Source organism: Aquarana catesbeiana, linkage group LG01 (assembly GCF_042186555.1).
Source record: "Aquarana catesbeiana isolate 2022-GZ linkage group LG01, ASM4218655v1, whole genome shotgun sequence".
NCBI lineage: Eukaryota > Metazoa > Chordata > Amphibia > Anura > Ranidae > Aquarana > Aquarana catesbeiana.
Window position 1 is genome coordinate 761,525,238 of NC_133324.1, and position 21,005 is coordinate 761,546,242.

The following is a 21,005-nucleotide window of genomic DNA, read 5'->3' on the forward strand; positions in this document are numbered from 1 at the left end:
CGGTATTCCCCACATTTTAAATAAACTTTTCTTCCATAGGATAAAGTGCTTCCATAGGGAAAAAAACGTTTATCTGGGTGATCCCACTCAGAATAAAGGAGCTTTTCAAGTAAATTATGAACAGGAAAAGCATGTGCTGTTTGAGGAGGCTTCAGTGACCCCAAAGAAGAAGAGGGTTCTTTAATTGATTCAGATATTTAATGTATTTTAATGCAATTTGCAATGTGGAGCGGACCAATCCAGCAAGGATTTGCACTAAGACTTTCTCCTCCTGAGAAGCTGCAGAGGGCCCCTCTCCACTTGATTCCTCAGAGGAGGAATCATCAGTCCCATCCTGATCCTCTGAAAGGGATTCTTCTCCCTTATCCCAGAGCTCCTCTGCCTGAGGGTCCTGGGAAACAGAGGAAGGCCTAGTGCATTTTCTTCCACTAAGTGAAGATGTGATCATGGCCATTAATCTTTCCTCTAACCCATTAATGGCTGAGGAAAAAAACCTCCTGTGTAATGTATACAGGGGCTGAAGTGCCAGAAGCAGGTGTAGCCCCTGACCCCAACGGCTTTCCCTGGCTAGCCGTCCCTGGCCCCTCAGGGGGGGGAGGATGCTGTAGACAGGGGGTCCTCAGAACCCAAAGGAGATCCCCTAGAGCCTCTGGTTCTTGGGGTATTTGAACCTCTTCTACCCATAGTGCAAAGCAACAAGGTGGAAGTATCACAAAATGAACACTGACTGCTGAGCGATGTAGTCCGGCAAAAGCCCTGCTACCAAATGCCCAGTCTGGTGTTTCCTTAGTAAATGCTGCCTAGGAGAATGCCTGTGTCCCACCTTACATGCGACCATCAGCTCTGTGTCCCTCCAAAGGCTGCGTACACCTGTTAAGTGTGCCTCTTATAGCCTTGCAGCCGGCAGTGTGGGCGTCTGAGCACGCTGGATGCTGCGCTGACGCCCCCCCCCTCATTTAAAAAAAAAAAAAAAAAACGTGCGCTTCCCGCACGAGCCGACCCTCCTGGACAAACATGGAGGAAAGGCTGGGGGTGGGGAAGGAAGGAGAGAGGCCGGCAGTGATGGGGCCTGCACGTGGCAATGGCGGCGGCGGCAGCGGCGATAGTGCGGTAAACTACCGCCTCACAGACCACCTGCGGCCTCCCCCTATTCTGGGGGGAAAATCCAGAGGAGAACCCCCCATTCCATCCTACCTGGAGCTCGGCTGGAGGAGCTTGTGCAGCGTGAAACACTGAGAGACAGACATCAGCATGAGAAGGTATGTGCTCTTGGCAGCCCCCGGTGGCGACAATAGGCATAGCATGCATCTACCTTAAAGGAGAAACCTACTAGAATTAAAAATTTCTGTGGAATCTCCCTTACCTTATCCAGCTGCAGGGTTCTGTTACACAGACCCAATCTTCACCTCTCATGGTGGGCTCCGTTTGGAAAACCTTCAGAGACTGGGGCCCCCTACGGATAGGGGGAGCCGCAGTTCTGGGCCTGTAAAGCACCCGGCCAGAAATAAGGCTAGAAAAACCATTTTCTGAAATGCGGGGTCCAACTCTCTAAAAAGCGTTACAGGTAAAACCTCGTTTCTTCAGACACAAGGCCCGGGTACCATCCAATTCGGCCTAAAAAGGACACTTTGAAATGGATCCGGTTCGCCTGGCTTGCCCCAGTATAGGATATAGGATATTCCCTTTGGAGCTCAGCACAGGACATCTTTACACGTCCAACACCTAAGACACTGGCGTAAAAACTGAGGTATCCCTGTAAGGGGAGGGATTATTTAGGGGGTTGAACTTCCTGGTTAGGGTGTGCCAGTGTCCAATCACCTAGTGATTACCCTATATAACCCATCAGTTATTACTGAGGCTCTGTGTCCCATGATGTACGAGAAAGAAAAAAACTTTTTTTATTGGTCTTATGTAATATTTTACAGAATTTGGGGTTTTTACTAGCTGTAAGCCATATTCATCAAGAGAAAAAAAAAAAAAAAAAAAAAAAGGAAATGCTCTAAATATATCACTCTGATCGCCTCCATGCCATGCCGCATTGATGCAGTAATTCATGAAAAAGAAGCCCCAACCAAGTATTGAGTGCATATATACTGTACATGGACATACTTTTCAGTAAACCAACATTTCTGTATTGTATCCCCCGCTTGGTCATTTTTCCCTACAGATAAGCCTATAATAAGGCTTACCTGTAGTTAAAATGAATATCTCCTAACCTGCACTGTTTAGGAGATATTTACCCTGCATGCAGCCGCTGACATCAGCGGCACATGCGTTTTGAAGGTCCAGTGGATCGTGACGAAAATTCAGAACGGAAAACTCCTGCGCGCATGTGCGCCGGGTGACGTCATCGTGGCTCCGGCCACTCACAGCACCGGAGTCAGCGAACCTGGAAGAAACGGCGAGGGAACATGTTAGCTCCCTCAGCAGTGACCGGGTGCGATGCATACTAGCATATTATGCTATTGTCTTGGAGGGTTTTTTTGTTGGTTTGTTTTTTGTTTGTTTTTTTTATTGGTCTTATGTAAATATTCAAATTTTCTGAGATATTGAATTTTGGGGTTTTCACTAGCTGTTAGCTACAATCATCAAAATTAAATGATGATTGAAATGTATCACTCTGTGTGTAACACATCTATATAAAATATAGGAGTTTCACTTTTTTAATTGAATTACTGAAATAAATTAACTTTTTGATGATATACTAATTGTACGAGATGCAGCTACACACACACACACACACACACACACACACACACACACACACACACACACACACACACACACACACACACACACACAATTCATGTATAAAATGCACAGGAGTGCTGAGAAGTTAGTTATTTTTTACAGCAGTATTTTCTGATATTAAGAATAAAATGTGTATAATCACAACATGTTTACTGATATCTGCAAATGTCAGTCACAATCCATGACCCCAAAATTTTTTTAAAATCTTCAGGGATTAAACGAAAAATGGAAAGCTATTTGAAAGATCACACGAAACATGTATAATGAGGCATTCACCAGTTGATGCAAACATATTGTTTAGCTGACAAGAGCCAGCTTTCCCTCTCCTTATGTACAAATCACAAAACGCAAACACAGCTACATAACCCGTAGGCTAGGACAGGACAAAGCTGCTTACTTCCACAACAACACACAGTCAATTTCAGATAAGAAGATTCCAGCACATTTGGATTCCCGATCTAGACTATAAAAGGAAGATTAAGCAATATGTTTGTCAAACAGTGAAAAAAAAATGGAATGCACAAAAGCCACATGGCGGTACTGTGTAATGAATTCACACAGGAAAAGTAAGATGAATACTGCAGCTGTAATGGCTAGATGCATGTAGGCTGAAGACCAAACACTTGCACCTACAACAGGGCCATTCTAAACTGCCTCAAGTTACACATTTTTTATGGCCCCTCATTTACTAGTGGATAATCATATAGGAACAGAAAGTAGTGGAATTTACTACCCTGCAATAAAATTACATGCCAACTCCTTCCAAATTAGTGAAGAATTTTAATATTTATGGTACACAAAAACGTAGATGGCCTAAATGACAGTTTTTTTCCCCTTTTTTTTGTTTTTTTTTTAAACCTGTCCACCAATTCTAAGAACAGTTTACAATTAGTGTTAGTGGTCCACATGGTAATGGGTTGAATGACAACTTTCAGGAAGACCACACACACACACAAAGCAATTTTTTTGTGACTTTCAACCAGCTTTCTGTTTCAAAATCAACAAAGGAATCAAGGCAGCCTAGTACCAGCAGTTTCAATTGTTTCCCAACTGCAAAAACTCTTGAAAGTAGCTTTCTTTGAGCAATGCAATAGTTAAATGCTGGTAGCAAGTGCCAACATTTCCAGTGAAGAACACAAGGCAGGTGCTTTTTATGGTTCTTCTTTAAATAATGATAGAATGTCATTGATGCTGTGGGTGACACAGTACCCTGTACCAAAGAAGCTCTGGATGTGCAAACAACACATTTGCAGAAAAACTGTAAAACCTCTTTCCTAAGACACACATTGGGATGCCATTACCAACCCCTTTCTTAAGATGCTGGTTGAACAGTGACCAGTTAGGTTCAGTAAAGTTTGAACCACGGACCTAGAACAAATATGCATATCCGTAAACTCAGAACAAAAATAAGAAATCCTTATTTACATGCTTGGGCTAAAGTAAGGTGATGAATATATTCCCATCACACTCTTCCCTTGTTAAAGCCTGAGGCCAGCTTTACATGGAACTAAATTTGGTTCAGATGGGACCCTGCCTTATTTTAATCCATGTATGGGCACTATGGTCGTACAAAAGTCAATCTACAGATTGACTTCTGTGAACCGTCCTGATGGATGTTACCCTCTTGATCAGGCTATTGCCTGCAATGTTGATCAGTGTATTCTGACAGAGGGAAGGTCAAAACACAAATGTTGCAGCAGAGAGGATTCCCCCATCCACCTCATGTGTGGATGGAGGGATTGGGTCAGTATTTTTCGTTCAACCCCCTGGTCGAACAGAAAAAAAAAAAAAAAAATGGATCCTTCTAGGGGCTGCCTTGGGTATGTGGATGCTGCAGCAATAACAAGTGATTAACATACAAGGAAGCATCCGTTGCCTGCACACCATGGATCAAAATCAATTACATCAAGTCCAAGTTCAATGTTTTTGAGTTGCGCAAGACATTTTGGCAGGCATGTGATAAGTGCACTTACTACACCTGATGCAATCGCTTTAGGAAACCTTTGGTATGGATCCATGGGGTTCTAGCAACATATGCTACCCGATCAAAGTACAGGGCACAAAATATTAAAGAAACTATGTAAACATGACAATCAGTAATTTGCAAAATGGGAAGCAGCATTGACAGTGCACGAATAAAACTATACCTCTTCTCAATTTTGTTTACTCTTCTAGTCAGCATGTTCACACGTGCACTGTCACAGAGACCTTTTGTCTTCAAGTGCTGGCCCTTCTAGACTGAGTTCTTCTTTCATGTTGCCTCCTTAGCTTTAATAGTTTGAATCACAACCCAGAACAGGGAAGGACTAATATGCATACTTGTACTAGCTTCTGTGCTTTCTGAATTACAGACTGGGAACATCAGCATTTCAAGCTTGTTAACTAGCATTTTCAGAACAGAATTAGCAATGGTAGTCCTCATAGTTCCACAGGAGAGACTTACTTTATAATGGAACTCCAAGCAGAAAAATTACTAGTTACACTTACCGGTAACGGTGTTTCTAGGAAATATTCCAGGGACGGCACACCTCAGAGATGACTGGTCTCACTTGATAGGAAACAAACAACAATAGAGTTTTAAAGGCCCCACCCTTCTCTCTTTCCCTCAGTTGTGACAAAGTATTAGCCCACACCAGTGCAAGAGGGCACATTCTGTGAGAATCGGACATCACCAACAAATGAGGGTATGGAAGTAGGCCTGCCATCCTGGAAGATTTCCTAGAAAGACCATGAACGGTAAGTGTAACTGGTAATTTTCTCCAGTCATCTTCCAGGACGGCACACCTGAGACGAGCAAGAAGCTCAGGCCTACCTTAGGGTGGGACCACCGCCTGTAGGACTTCCCTGCCGAACGCCAGGTCCTGAGTTTACAACAGCTCCACCCTGTAGTGCCTCAGAAAGGTGTTCTGGCTTGCCGATGTGGTCAATAGATGCGCCCACCCTCTCTGCCCAGGAGGTCACCAGTGATCTAGTCAAATGAGAAGACAACAGGTCTCTGACAGTGCACGTGTGAACATGCTGACTAGAAGAGTAAACAAAATTGAGAAGAGGGACTGGTTTACCCAAGTGCTCGCATGTTACCACGATGGTCTGTTTTAGCCACCTCGCTACAGTCAGCTTAGAGGCCCAGAGACCCTTTCTCTGGCCACAGAAACTAAATTAATAAGTGGTTGGATCTCCTAAAGCATCTAACTCTCTCTAGATAGACTAGTGCAGGGGTCTTCAAACTACGGCCCTCCAGTTGTTCAGGAACTACAATTCCCATCATGCCTAGTCATGTCTGTGAATGTCAGAGTTTTACAATGCCTCATGGGACGTGTAGTTCTGCAACAGCTGGAGGGCCGTAGTTTGAGGATCCCTGGACTAGTAGATACTGTCTAACGTCTAGTGAATGAAATTTTGCCTCCCTATCATTCTGGGGGGTTCTCAAAAAATATAGGGAGCACAATCTCCTGTGACCTGTGGAGATTTGAGGTCACCTTAGGTAGGTACAAGGGGACCTGTCTGAGGAATACCTTCTAGGAGCAAAAAAAAAAAAAAAAAACAAAACTAACAACAAAACAACAAAAATCTTTTTATGAGAGGGTCCAGGGCGAGCCTTCTATCCAAAAATACACATAGGGCTGCGATCTGGACCCTGAGGGTATTGACTGCCAGGCCCTGGTCAACCCAACTCCTGGAGGAAGTCCAGGACCATCGGGATCATTTGGAGAGGGACCTCTCTAGCCTGACTCCAAGGAGAGAAGACCCTCCAAACCTTTGTTTCCTTCTCAAGCACCAGCCCGTCAGGGAAAGGAACCCCGGATCGGGATGTAGAACTGGTCCCTGGCAGAGGAGATCATGTCTGGATGGAAGATATAATGGAGGGGAGATCGACCACCTCTTTTGGGTGGGGAATCATGCCCTCCTTGGCCACCAAGGTGCAATTAAAATGAGACAACAGTGTGCCTGAGTCAACTTCTGTAACACCCAGGGGATGAGTCCCAGGGGAGGGAATGCATATGCCAGACCGAACTTCCAGCTCTGGGCTAAAGCGTCCACCCCCTGGGAGCCCTGCTCCCCGGCGAGAGGGAAGAACTTCCAGACCTTTCTGTTTCTTCTGCAAACAGATCTATTTCTGGTCTGCAAAAGTGTTAGCTTACCAGAAAAACACCTCGCCGTTTAGCTCCCACTCTCCCTGATGGATGGGCTGCTTGCTGAGGTAGTCCGCCTCTGTATTGAGGGCCCCTCATATGGACCGCTGAGATCGAGGGGATTCTCCTCTCTGCTCCCCCAGGATCTCCTGGGCCAGCTTCATTTGCCTCCGGGACCTCGTTCCTCCCTGGCAATTTAAGTAGGACACCACCACCGCGTTGTCCGAGAAGACCTGCACTTCTCTCCCCCGAACCTGGTCCTTGAAATTCTCAAAGGCTTTTTTGATCGCCAGGAGTTCCCTGAAGGAGGAGGCCCTGCTATGACCCTGGTCCCAGGGACCCTGGGCGCAGAGATCCCCTAGTGGGCCCCCCCATCCCCAGGCACTCGCATCGGTTGTCACGCTCAACTGATTTCGCTGGGCCCAGGCCCGACCCCCTGACAGATTGCTTGGACTGAGCCACCACTCCAGAGTCTCTTACCTCCCCTGGGAGGGATATCCTTACGTCCAGGGATTCCTTTCTTCTGTCCCAGGAGGAGAGAATGAATCCCTGGAGAACCCGAGAGTGGAGCTGGGCCCAGGGTACCGCTGGAATGCATTACCCCAAGCACCCTCATGAGGGTCCTCTGAGAGACCCTTACGGGTTCGCAGAGAGTAGACACTGCCCCCAGCACCCTTGCAATCTTCCAGGGAAGGAAAAACCTTTGAGCCATAGACTCCACTAGGTATGCCAAATATACTTTTGACTGCGAGGGCTCCAGGGAGGACTTCTCTAGGTTGGACATCACCTTGTCCCGGTCTGACAGGAGCTGTTACCGAGACGGATTGTAGATCAGCATATCGTCCAAATAGGGAATCAAGGCTACTCCCTGGAGGTGAAGGAATAATACTACCTCAGCGAGAACCTTCGTAAAGATCCTTGGACTGGCCACCAGGCCAAAGGGAAGGGCCCTGAATTGCCAATGTTGGACGCCCTGACTTGACTGAACTGCGAACCAAAAGGAACCTTTGGGGTTTCTGGGCGATGGGGACAAGGAGATACGCTGGATTTGAAGGATGCGCGACCATGAAGACTCCCTCCTAGAGGTGCCTCCTGACCGTGTAGATGCTTTCCATACGGAAATCTTTTGTACTGCTTTCGCAAGATTATAATTAGTCGAAACTTGCCTGAGGGTTCCAGAACCACAAATATGTGGGCATAAAACCCCCGACCAATCCGATTTGCTGGAACTGGGATGATGACCTCTTGTTCCGCTAACTCCCGGACACTCTCCAACAGGCCCCTTGCTTTATGTGGTTCTTTGGGGGGATGGGTAAGGGCACAGCTCGGAGGACGGGCAGACAGGAACTCCAACCTGTAACCCTCTTTTACAAGGTTTAAAATGTATGGGCTCTGAGTGATCTCTTCCCATTGAGGGAGAAACCACAAGAGCCTTCCACTAACCCTGGGGCTGGCGTCATTTCGCTTCCTTGTTGCCCTTACCAAACACCCACTTCTTAACTGTCTCCATCTTACCCTTGAAATGGTCTTTTGAAGGGGGGCCTGGAAAAAAAAAAAAACTTTACCCTTATTGGGTTTAACCGGGAACTTTTTCCCCCTTCTCCGCCGACTGGGACAGGACTTGCTCCAAGCCAGTCCCGAAGAGCAGTCAGCCTCAAAGGGTATACTCCCCATCCCACATCTTTACCCAAAGTGCTCTCCTGGCAGAATTCAAGAGGGCTGCAGACTTGGCAGTCGTCCTTACTGTTTCTACCACTGCATCTGCTAGATAGGCTACCACCTTGACGATGACCTCCAGGGAATCCAACACGTCCCTGGTCTTGGACCCCCGTGACACATGGTCCCCCAATTTGTTGACCCATGTGTCGGCATTCCTGGCAACACAGGCGGAAGCCAATGCAGGCCCCATAGCTGCTGTATTGGCATCCCAGGCCCTACGCAGCAGGGTTTCCGACCTCCGATCCATTTGATCCCGGAATCTTCGAAGGAGAGGTGCAAGTGCTTGGACACCTGAGCTAGGGAAGTGTCCAGCCATGGTACCTTAAAGAACTTTTCCTCTTCCTTCTCTCTGAAGAGACATCTGCGCTTTCACGTCTTGAGCCTTAGTACCTTTTCGCTCGGGTTCCTTCCACTCTCTCAGGATTATGTCCTTGCCCCCCTATACATTCTATCCTGAGGCGAGACCTACGTGGATGGTTGCTGAATATCCTTAGATGCATAGATTGTTCTGAGGAGACCCTTCATGTCTCCGGCTGAGAAGAGATGCCTTCCAGGCCTTGCTTCCTCGCTACCATGACTATCCCGGTCTGGATCTTCCCCCTCCAGAGACCTCTGCTCTGAGGCCTCTGCCTTCTCATCAGAACAAGGAGCAGGCGCTCTTTGGAACCTCCGTGTTACTTTTCGAGGTTCCCTCCTGAGAGGGGGAGCCCACCCTACAGAAAGGGGCCTGTGCCGGCCGACTAGCCCCAACTGTAGACTTGAATGACTGGAGAGTCGATATCATCTCAGATTGCAGAGCAAGGCACTCTTTCATGGCCTGTGCCGTGCCCCTGCCCGCTAACTTATGGATGCACTTGAAACAAAATGGCTTGGCATGGTCCTGCGGGAGCTTCTCATTGCAGTACCCACAACACTTCGTCCTAGAGGGGCCCTTGCACTTTGACCTGCTGGCAGTCCCCTGGGCCGAGCATTCTGTTTCTGTCAAAATAAACACAGACAAATCCCCATTAGCCTAGCGCCCCTTTAAGGTGTCTTGCGGGGGTGAGGAATAGGGCCACCCCTAACCTTACCCCCACATCAGCTGGGTAGACTCACCCCCTGTTGGCTCCTCAAGCGCTGTGGCCATACTTGGCACATCCTTCATCCGTCCCTCATTCTCCATCAGTCTTGATGGAACCTCTGTCCCCGAAAATGACCTGTGGAAAGTGACGCTGTGTGCGCTCCGCCCCTCTGCATGGCAAGAGGACCTGCGCAGTAGCGCCAGCAGAATGCCGTACACGCCATGCTAGGGACCTGCATGATTTCAGGAGCCTTTCGCTCCCCGGGCAGATGGGGTTCTGCAGACCGGCTCCTCCATCCCATCTACCACTGTCAGGTAGGAGGAGAGAGTGGGAACGTGGTCCCTGGAGTTCTGAACACACTTTAACTCTGTCCAGGGGCCTCCAGCTCTCAGGGGGGCTCTTCCAGATCCTGCTGCCCCCCCCCCGGGGAACTCTTTGGGGACAATATCCCCCCTGGGCAAAGGCAAGCTTTACCAAAACCTGCATCCACCACTGGTCTGCATAGGGTCTAGCGCCCAGGGGGGGACCTCAGCCCCAGGCATTGGTCCGGAGGAAAGAAAAAAAGATTTTGCTGCATCTTATGGGAAACACTCAAGAACTGAGCGACAGAGGGACGGGTGGGGCCTTTTAAACTCTGTCAATTGTGTTTCCTGTCAGGCGAGACCAGTCATGTCTCAGGTGTGCCATCCTGGAAGATGACTGGAGAAAAATGTTTTTGTTCTGGGTCAGATAGTCAACTAGCATTTTTTGGAGTTAAATCTTAGAAATGTATATTTTTTTATATATCTCGATCGATCTATCTATCCTTGCAGTGGGCCACCCACACTTAAGAGTTAAATGCATATTAACAGAGGGTTGCAGAAAATGCTACATTACCTACCCCTTCTTTGCTCTGGCAGGCTCCTTCCAGCTGTGCAACCAGTCCCCTTTCTACCTCCTTTTCAAACTACTCTAGGGATTAATAGCCCTTCGTTGTACCTGATGACAATGAGGGACTGCTCACAGAGCATATGGAGCTTTAGGGAGAGGAGGAGAGTTAGGAGCCAGCAGGAGAAATATGTAAGTAATGCAACCTCATCCTACACCACCTAGACTTAAAGCGTAACTTCACTCAAAAGGAGACGTGTTGCTTTTCCTCCTCTTTTGTCATATTTGGGAAAAAAATTGTTTTTGGGGGGGGGGGGTGCAGGGCATTGATGGGATTAGGCAATCTGTGCAGAAGCTCCCCCCCGCCCTAAACAATGGGGAACCATTCACAAGGCGTAGTGCGGATCGCAAATGCACAATGGGCAACCAGCTGCAAAGTCACAGCTAGCTGCCCACAGTAAACCTGTTGGCACCAGGGATCAGAGAAGGGTGAAAAAAAACGACCCAGGTAAGGACAGCGCTGGATCCCAAGACAGGCGAGTGTCGGTTTATTAAAAGTCAGCAGCTACAGTTTTTGGAGCTGCTGACTTCTAATTTTTGAAGAGATGACTGAAGAACCGCTTTAACAAGCATTTAACTCTTGCAGTATGGGGTAGGGGCCACTACAAGGGTTTGTTTAGGTACTCTTGTCTGAAGGTTATCAGAGTGGTTGCAGCCTGACAAAAAAAAATAAAAAAAGTAAATTTTTGTCTATGGTCATTTGTGATTCTTTGATCCAGGTTTACCAACATCTAAGCACCACAAAATAAAAAAGCTATTCAATTCATTTTTAATAATCAAAGCAAGCTCCCTCATCTATTCATGTCTCTGATTTATTTTGCTGAGAAATCACTTTGAAAGACAACTTTCTTAGCATCTCTGGTCGTGGCCATCTTGACTAAGGGCAGATGATTCATGTTTTTACTTCCTGGAATCCATCTGCCCTTAGCACAGGCATACAAGCAAGAGGGTGTGCCTAGCTGAGACCCCTCTTCCTTTCCTGAAGACTCCTGGGTGTATGACATAATTTGCCTAGGCAAAGGAAAAAGAAAAAAGAAAGAAAACATTAAGGAAACGAAAATTTAAGGCTTGGTTCACACCTAAACCGGCCGTGGATCGCACAGCAACGCTGTCCGTCCCTGTTCTCCATTTAAGGGACGAATCAGGGCAGAATCTTTGCTTGAATTCGGCCCTGAAATGGAGGCAAAGATGCACATCTTTTCTGTGCAGTGCGCTCCGCAGCCACCCTGGAGACATGTGAACCGGCTCCATAGAGAGCCAGTCACATTCTCCTGCTATGTGAATTGGATGCGGGTGTGAACCCAGCCTAAAACCAGTAAATATGATATACTTTTCTATTTACTAATGCTAGCAGCATAAGGAGTAAAAATAGACAATGTTAAATGCGAGAGTGAAGTACCACTTTAAATTTTAACAAAACTCAAATTTTAGGCCAGGTAGGCCATCAAAACCCAATAATATGAACCTATAGTATTTAAATGTACACATAAAACTATGTTCCTAGTCTTTCTGGGACTGATAAGGAATCATATGAGGGCTGAAATAAAATACCTTTGCTGCTCCTGGTTGCTACTAGTGATGGTAATATAACCAAAGTCTATGCTTTTGGTCACATGATTTTTGTGAAAGGAGAGGTTCAGCCAATCTGGACTCTAGACTCTGGGCTGCAAACCTTCTGTTAACAGAGATTACATAACTAAACCCTTAGCATTCTAGTCATGCTAGCAGCATAATCTCCAAGACAGCCAAGTAATTTGAAGCTAGTGACACATGCATCAAATGTCAGCAGATTTATGTTGAAGCCACTGAAATACACTCCATCAGTGAACCTGATGGCAACACTGAGATTGACAAGTGTCACTTTTTCAATCAACTCTTGTTGAAGAAGCCAGGTGGAAAACTGCCAGGAGAACAGAACCTGTATCCAATCAAATACAGGCACTGCTTGGGTATTCCTATAGCCGACAGCAATTACTGTCGGCAAACAATAGCCCGCAATGGGAGATCCATTTGCACTACTAGCATGGATGGAGGAATCGGTTAGGGATATCGCCATATACCTGTATGGCCAGCTTAAGCCATTGTTATTTCTTTATATACTTCAGATTTGAAGTACAGGACTGCTTTAAGGAATCAGGAAAGTGCCAGGGAATCCATGTGAGACATCTAGTGAGCAGATATGCACATACATGCAAAAATTCGCAAACGTACACGCACAATTTCTGTTGGCACCAGACAGGCTATGTAGAAGGATGCTCATGCCAGTGTTCAGTGCTGACTGATCTTCAGCTGTTCCCTGTGTCCTGCATTTATCCTGTATGATTTCCTTGTTGCTGACCCAGCTTGCTCCTGACGGGATCTTGGATTCTGCTTCTGAACTGTCGTTCATTCCTGAACCAGCTCCGTTCCTAACTACAGCTTTGCCCATGATGTGGTATCTTGCTGCCTGCCTTTTGATGACCATGGCTATTCCTTGTAACTATGCTTTGATCTCTGATCCTGGATTCCTGTTCTGCTCAAGTGCCTGTTTGGCTGTCTGTTGTACCAGCTCTGTGAACCGCTGAGTGTTCCTGCCTCAAGTCTGCTGGTAGCTCTGACAAGCCGAATGTCCAGAACCAACAGCCTAAGCGGAGTGCCCCTTTAACCTGGGCTAGACTTCTGAACCTTACTACTGTTCCTGACCAATTGGTTCACCAGTCTCCATGGGACTGCATCTCCTGCTGCAAGTTCTCCTATCAATATCTGCAGGCACTCGTGTCCCTCAGTACCCTCTGTTCCACCTTCAGTGGGGGCCGGGCTGGAGAGAAGAGAGGCTGACCTCATCATTTCAGTCTCCTATCAAGTACGTGACATGAACTATTGTTTCTGTATAAAATTAAATACCTGGTAAACTACACACAGTGAAAGAAGCAACTTTTATACTTCACTAAACAGCAGAAGTAACGTAGTACATTAATATGGAGACCTTATGGTTCATGCCACCTGACTGTTTTAGAATGATACTCTAGCTTGGATAGAATGGCCCAGAAAACATACAAAAAAAAGTCAACTGGTACTAGGCAAACACATGAAAAAAAATGGTTTCTCAAACATCCCCTTTTCATCTCCTAGATATTACATAGCCTGACTAAAGTGTTTGATCTAGGCTCTGAAAATATCCTTTGATCTTCCTAATTGCTGAAATGGCTGGAAAAATAATTAGCAAATATTGCAAGAAGGCAGTCATTGAATATGATTGTAGTGAATATTGAACTCTCCTTTACTTTTAAAGAGCTAAACAAGCTTTTTTCTGCCAATATACAGTATGTGTGAAAAATTATCAATGAGAAAAATATAAAATGAAATACACCAAATACATGGTCACATAAAATGCATACATTCTCATAATTACTACAGGTAAAATAGTGTGCGATTACATAGCAACATCAGAACAGTGTCCATCCTGGTACCCGCTACATTGTAAAGGGAATTAGAGGCTACCATGTATCTGGATGATGCTCAGTCTGGTTGCTGATACATTGTGAAAGGTATTGTTTTCCATGCATATATTTGTGCTCGACAGGTTTCTAGTAACTCCCACAAAAAATGAGCCCGTCTCATATACAAAAATGTAAGAATTCTCCCTTTCACACAAGGTTAGGATTCCATCTTGCTATGTAAGCAATCTTTCACCAGCTTACTTCGAACAAATGAAGGCACACTCGATCATACAAAATCATTGCTACAAATATAACTAGGCAAGTAATCAATACATACTTTATACGTTAAGATTCCTTTGTTTTATGGCAAATATTTGCCTTTTGTCTGTGGATAATACTTGCTCTCAATGCTAAGTACTTTTGTTTATAATCTCGCTTATTTTTCATTGTTTAACAAGATATACAAAAATACATTCAACACTTCTAAAATTGGATATTGTGAACATTTAGAAAGAAAAAAAAAACAAAAAAAAAACAAAAACAAACAAACGAGACAAAATCATACAAGAAACACGTCTCCACCTTCCTATATTTTATCAAATCTACGTTGCTTCTATTATATCACTTCAAGATTTAAAGCATAGCATATTATAGGTGTTTTTCATATATCTCACCCCTGTGGAATAGTATATGTCTAAATCCATTGCTTTTTTTGTCTACGTTTGCATTACTGGTTTCTATCCATAACCCTACATAAATCTTGGGTATAGGATACTCTCCCTACCAGTCTCTCTACACAAATATACACAAATAACCATATCCTAACTTCAGAGGCTCTACTAGATAACAGATATCCATACATTCAACTCAAGGAAGAAAAAAAAAAAATAAAAAAAGGAAGAAGAATGCCAAGTACTTTTGCACAAATGTGTGCTCTGATAGTTTTGGACCTACTCAACTCAACTCACCCCCAACAACCACTATATTTCAGCAGTGTTTTAGAAGGTCTGGCATTGTCTGCAATCTGGAAAAAAATACCTAAACAACTGCCAACTAAGGTCTGGTAAAAGAGACAGTGCAACCTTTATACTAATGAGTGAAGACAATACCAGATGTAGAACAGAGGGATTTTATTAAATGGACATTATAGCATTGCACTGGATCTGTCATCATACGTAGCAATCTTGTTTTTGGGCCTTTTAAATAAGCCTGAGGGAAACATGCTTAGCAATCTTGCTTTTGGGCTTTTTAAATAAGCCTGAGGGACACATACTTAGCAAGTAATAGAAGAAATCTATATCTCTACAGATAAGAAGCCTAAGAGGGCCGAAAATGACATCAAAGAGAACCTGAAGTCAGAAGGGAGGAAACACTTTTCATTCCTGGGATAGTCAAGAATGCCGAGGCCTACTGGAAGAGATAAAGCCTTCCTAAACGGAAGTCATGAAGTTGGAACTGAAGGTGGAAAGCATCTGAAGTAAAATAATAGGATATCACTTATGTACTGGCCAGCTCTACCAATAGTATCTATACTTTGGGAGATTCTTTAAACTGTGTAATGCCATCTTAGTAAAAGTACAATGACTTGGACGGCCTCTAAAGGCCTCTGATGGATATACATTCCACCAGCATTCTTTCATGGCACAGTCCTGGATATTTTGAGTTCTGAGCAAACACAGACACTTTAATGATCTACTTTCAATTGTTAACACTTCCTATCCCCCCTCCCCCACCAACTCTTCGAACACAAAAAGGTAATCTCAACAGCATAAAAAGGGCAAATGTTACAAAGCAAGTTCATGTTTGTAACCATCTACAAACATCATCTGGGTTAAGGGTATTCATATCGCATCGACATCCTGTAGTATTGCACTGGCTAAGAAGAAAAATGTAGTCTGGTCTTTGTGGTGCTGGATAAGAGATGGTACAAAGTTAACTGCATCACAGTAAACAGATATCACAATTTGTAAATGATTTTGTAGACATAGCCCATCACACTAAATGTATTTCGAACACTTTTCTATGATTCAACAAGTGCTACCTGGCACCTGAAGCAGACAGAGATGTATTACGATCGTTCAAAAGACTCAATACATTCAGGCATTTGGCAAAGCACTGGTTGCATGCAGTTCATCTTTGTCATTCCCGATAGCTCCCCCACAAAGTAAGTGCTCAGAGACCTCCACAGCATGGGGCTGATGCATGAGGCGCTGGATGCACTTCAGGAACAATTTCATGTTACTGATGCTATCTAGATTTGGGAAATATGAAATTTGTTGGTATGTGTGAGCCTGCCCTTGTACTAAAAGAACAGTTGAATGCTTCACAAACATGCAAGCTTGCCTCTATGAGAACAGAAGGGAGGAAGCGGGAGAAAGATGGAGATGCAGCATGTCATCTTAGGCACTAGCTTATATTAGATGAATAACGGCAATCCGCCCTAATATGCACGCTTATGCTATTAAAGTGTGAGGGAGAGCTGAAACCAGGCACCTGTGCCATCAATGTATTAATGGGGAAACAGTGATAACTGCATGGGGAATTGCTGCTATCTCCCCCATAACACGCTGACCAAAGGTGCATGGCACCATCAATTGCCAGCTTATTACAGAATTAGCTTTTGTGCCCTCAAGCAATGTTTTTCTACAATCCACCAATGCAACCAATCATATTCTAAAAAAGAAAAAAAAGGAAAAAAGGAAAGAGGAAAGGGGAAAAAAAAAAAAAAAAAAAGGAAGGTTTTCGGTACCCTTTTAGTAGATACCAACATATGAAATCATCATCATCTAAAACCCAATGGAGAAATTTTTTTTTTAAAAATCTACTACATACATTGTGCATGGTTGTGTCGTATAGCTATAAATAAGATGAGAAGCATTCCTTGGCCTCCCGTGTTCTCACCTGTATACATTAGCAGGAATATCACAGTTAGGATCAGCTCCAGGATCAGCACACTCCAGATAAGGTAGAGATAGAGGTTGTTGTCATTCAACAAATCCTTGGAAGAGATAACCAGGAGGACAGCCGCATTGCCTAACAGAAAAGAACAAAGAAACAGGAGAGGACTGTACAATTAATGCTTCTGGGGAAAATACTGTACATAGAGACAATCAGCAGAACAAGTCATTTCAAAAAAAAAAAAATTGCATCCCCCAACCCAATTCACAGCTATGTAATGTCCCAGCATTGCTATGCATTTTGACTTCCAGGGGTCCCAATTGAAAACATTTATGTCTACTTTGAATGTCATGTTAAAATACATTTTCGAAGAAGCTTTCATGTTTTACTTTCCTGGCATCCCATATTTTCTTACAAACACAATCTCTGACCCCTGTTCAGACATTATATCCAACAACGTAGTGAGCATCCCTTCTGAACAAGGGCTGGATTTAAAACACTTACAGAACAAGAGAGCACCGCTTTCATTTTGTCCACAGAAACAGACTTACACAAAAGTGGAGAACAGTAAAGCACTATACACAGAGTAAAGCCGGCCATAGAGGGAGCGAATCTTCTCAGGTTCAGCAGGAACCAGCCGAGATTCGAACCATGTATGGACAGGCTGAATGGACTAAAGTTAATTAACAACCAGCCTGCCAGATTTTACATGCGAATCACTGTGTTCTACCAACTAGGACAGCTTCCCCCGCCAAGAGAGCATAATGGTCGTGGTTGCAGGGAAGAAATTTGCAAGGCAAGCCATACAAATTCTCTCCACCATGGGTGAAGGGAAAGAAAATTCCGATGCCCCCCATCAACACAGTCAGTATTGATGGGGGAATCTCTCCAGCAGCGCTACTGTGTTCTACCGTCAGAAAGCCTTTCCTGCCAGCAGAACACAATGATCACATGCAAAAAAATCTGACAGGCTGATTGTATTGAAGTCGATTGATGAATAGACTTCAGTACAACCAGTCTGCCCATAGATGGATCAAATTAAGGTTGGTACTGCTGAACCGGCTGAGATTCGACCAATGGCAGGCTTAAGGCAGCCCGTACATGAATCAGTTTGACTTGATTCCCCCATGCACCTCGAATGCCAGCTCCCTGCTGAGCTATTGTATTCTGACACTGGGGATACTTCCCCTCCATCAGAATACACAGCTATAGCTGGCAGCACTGATTGAGCAGCAAAAATCCAACTCGGCGGTAGTACAGAAGTCGATCGGTAGATGGATCGAAGTTCAGGCAGTCCCTATGGATTCAGCCAAATTTCAATCCATGTATAGCCGGCTTAAAGGCAGTCATTCAATGCTTGAATTTTAGTCAATTCCTGCTTGATTGTACGAAATTCATGCAGTATATGGCCCTGTCGGCACCACTTGTTTAACAGACTTTTGCTGAAGGAGTCTATTGGAAAATTGTTGGCCAAACAATGCTTGCATTCAATCCAAACCCTATTATCAGAGAGAGGACAGATTCTGCTGAAGTTGTGGTGGTGCGCTGAGATGGCGCAACAGTGCTGCTGGAAAGAGCCCCACGTACTTGATCCGGCAACTGGAATGTTTCCTGTAGGCAGGCATTCTTCCTGGAATTGACCCCACTCACCAGGGACTTTTCCCTGCAGTATTGGCTTTCCCTAACAAGCAGGGTCTCTGTCCCTGACCTACCACTTGCTCCTGGCATGCCTGAACAATGCAGATACCTTGTTTTATAAACTTCCCACACCAAGACGGCTGCCAAAAGGTCTCCAGAAGTTGCAGTGTCCAATCAGACTGCTGACACCTTTGAGACACCGTCACTGATGTAGTCCACGAGAGGACATTTTCTTTATTAGACTCCAATCCATCTGTATAATGGCACAGTACCACCTACTGGACAGAGGTAAACCTGTATCTACCTACATTTAGCCCGGATTCACACTTGTGCGAACACAGACATCGCATGCGATTCGCACCTGCACTGCGGTGCCGATCGCATGCCATGTCTGTGCAATGCGAGTTCAGCCCTACAGTTGTAGGGCTGAACTCGCATTGGATTCGTAGGAAAATAGTGCAGGGACTTTTTCCCCCGCACTGGAATCGGATCGCATGGGTGTTGTCACCCATGCAATCTGATTCCTGTGCGAGTTCACAGTTCACACTGCGATCTGTGAACCGATAACCGATCGGGGGGTATCAATAACATTGTATTGACACCCGCATCGGTTTGCAAAAGGCAGTGTGAACTGCCTGCGGAGAGATGCGATGCGGGAACCGGCACAGGAATCACTCTGGTTCCCACATTGGATATGTGTGGACCTAGGCTAAGGCGGAGCAAAAGAAATCTATACATGTATGGCCAACTTAATCAGAAGAGAAGCAAGCTTGTGTGAAAAAATAAATAAATATAATATATATATATATATATATATATATATATATATATATATATATATATATATATATATATATATATATATATTTTTCCATGCTCATCACTGATTGAATATCCCTGTTTAATTAGCACATTGTACCTTATGTACAGTCTATCGTCATGTATAAGGTTAAATAGTGCACATTGAACCTACAGATGCTTAGACACAATTATGGTATGCCTGGCAATTTAGATTTAGCCTTTAAGTGTCAGTTATATACATTACGTACTGTAGTTCTCATGTGAAAGTAATAGGAGGTGCAGGCCTTCCCCTACTCTACAAAAAAATTAAAAAAGGTTTAATGTAATTTGTGCCCTTGAAATTAAAAAATGTGATCCCACTGCTTGTCCTGGTGACATGTCACTGGGATTTGTAATAGAGGAGATATCTCCCCAACAGGACCAAATAGAAGTAAAAACTGGCAAATTTGAATCATTCTTCAAACTGGGGAAAAAAAAATAATAATTTTGCCTGGAAATATCAGAATTCAATACTTATGCTAATTATGCAGAGAATGTAATTTTAGATGTGTGTATTGAGAATCGAGGATGCATTATTACAAGGGTAGGCTCTGGTATGCCCACTACTGTGGCCCTGTGTACCAATTGCTCATCTGTCATATGTGACCACCACTATAGACTGGGTAGCCCACAGCAAAAGAAAAAGTCTTGGACAGCCCATGTGTGGCCAGTATTTGGATACAACATTGGGATCCAGATGTCCCATACACTCCTTTTTTCCTAATTAAACGGTTCCAACTGTGCGGAGGTAGCCTGCATCCTCCACATATTTGCATTGGCTGGCTTGTACAGAACATCACTGCTCTCTGCCATAATAACAAGGAATTGTTATGCTAATATATGGATCAGTAAAAAACAAAAGGAGGCATTTTAGGACTACAGATGAGATTGTTTTTCTAGGTTTTACATTTGTTAAGCTGAAAATGCATGGAAAAATTATAAATGGAGAAGTGTTACGTTGGTACACACTGGACACTCTTATGGTAATAAGACCACCTAATTGAAAGAGGACTTCTGTATACCGACAAGGATAGTGGACAACTGGAAACACAGAAGATCCTAAGCCCAATTTTAGGGTGGGGGGTGTAGAGATTACATACAGTGTGTCTACGCGTACCAATATCTTGCAAAGGGTTTATCTTTTTTGGTTCTTTAGGCTTACATTGTGCATGCACATTGGAAAAATAGGATTTTTTATAACAGCTTACCTGTAAAATCCTTTTCTTTCGATGGACATCACGGGACATAGAGCCTCAGTAATTACTGATAGGTTATATAGGGTATCACTAGGTGATTGGACACTGGTCACACCCTAAACAGGAAGTTCAACCCTCTATATAATCCCTCTTGCAGGGATACCTCAGTTTTGTAGCAAAGCAATATAAGTGTATTAGAAGAGGGGCGGGACCTTTGTGTCCCGTGATGTACATCGAAAAAAGGATTTTACAGGTAAGCTGTTATAAAAAAATCCAATTTTCTTTCTCATACATCACGGGACACAGAGCCTCAGTAATTACTGATGGGATGTCCCAGAGCAATGCTACCTGAGGGGAGGGGAATCACAACCAAGTAGGGCGCAATCAGACCTGAGGACCCTGTACCGTTGCCTGCAGCACACT

At 44.5% G+C, this 21,005-nt stretch overlaps 1 protein-coding gene across 1 annotated transcript in view; it reads right to left on the minus strand.

Moving 5' to 3' along the window:
- Positions 1-21,005, minus strand: part of LOC141127696 (transmembrane protein 192-like) — a 69,902-nt gene that overhangs the window by 37,208 nt on the left and 11,689 nt on the right. The window contains exon 2 of the mRNA XM_073614435.1: positions 16,912-17,043. Within this exon, the coding sequence (XP_073470536.1) occupies positions 16,912-17,043 (132 nt within the window). The remainder of the gene's footprint in view (positions 1-16,911; positions 17,044-21,005) is intronic.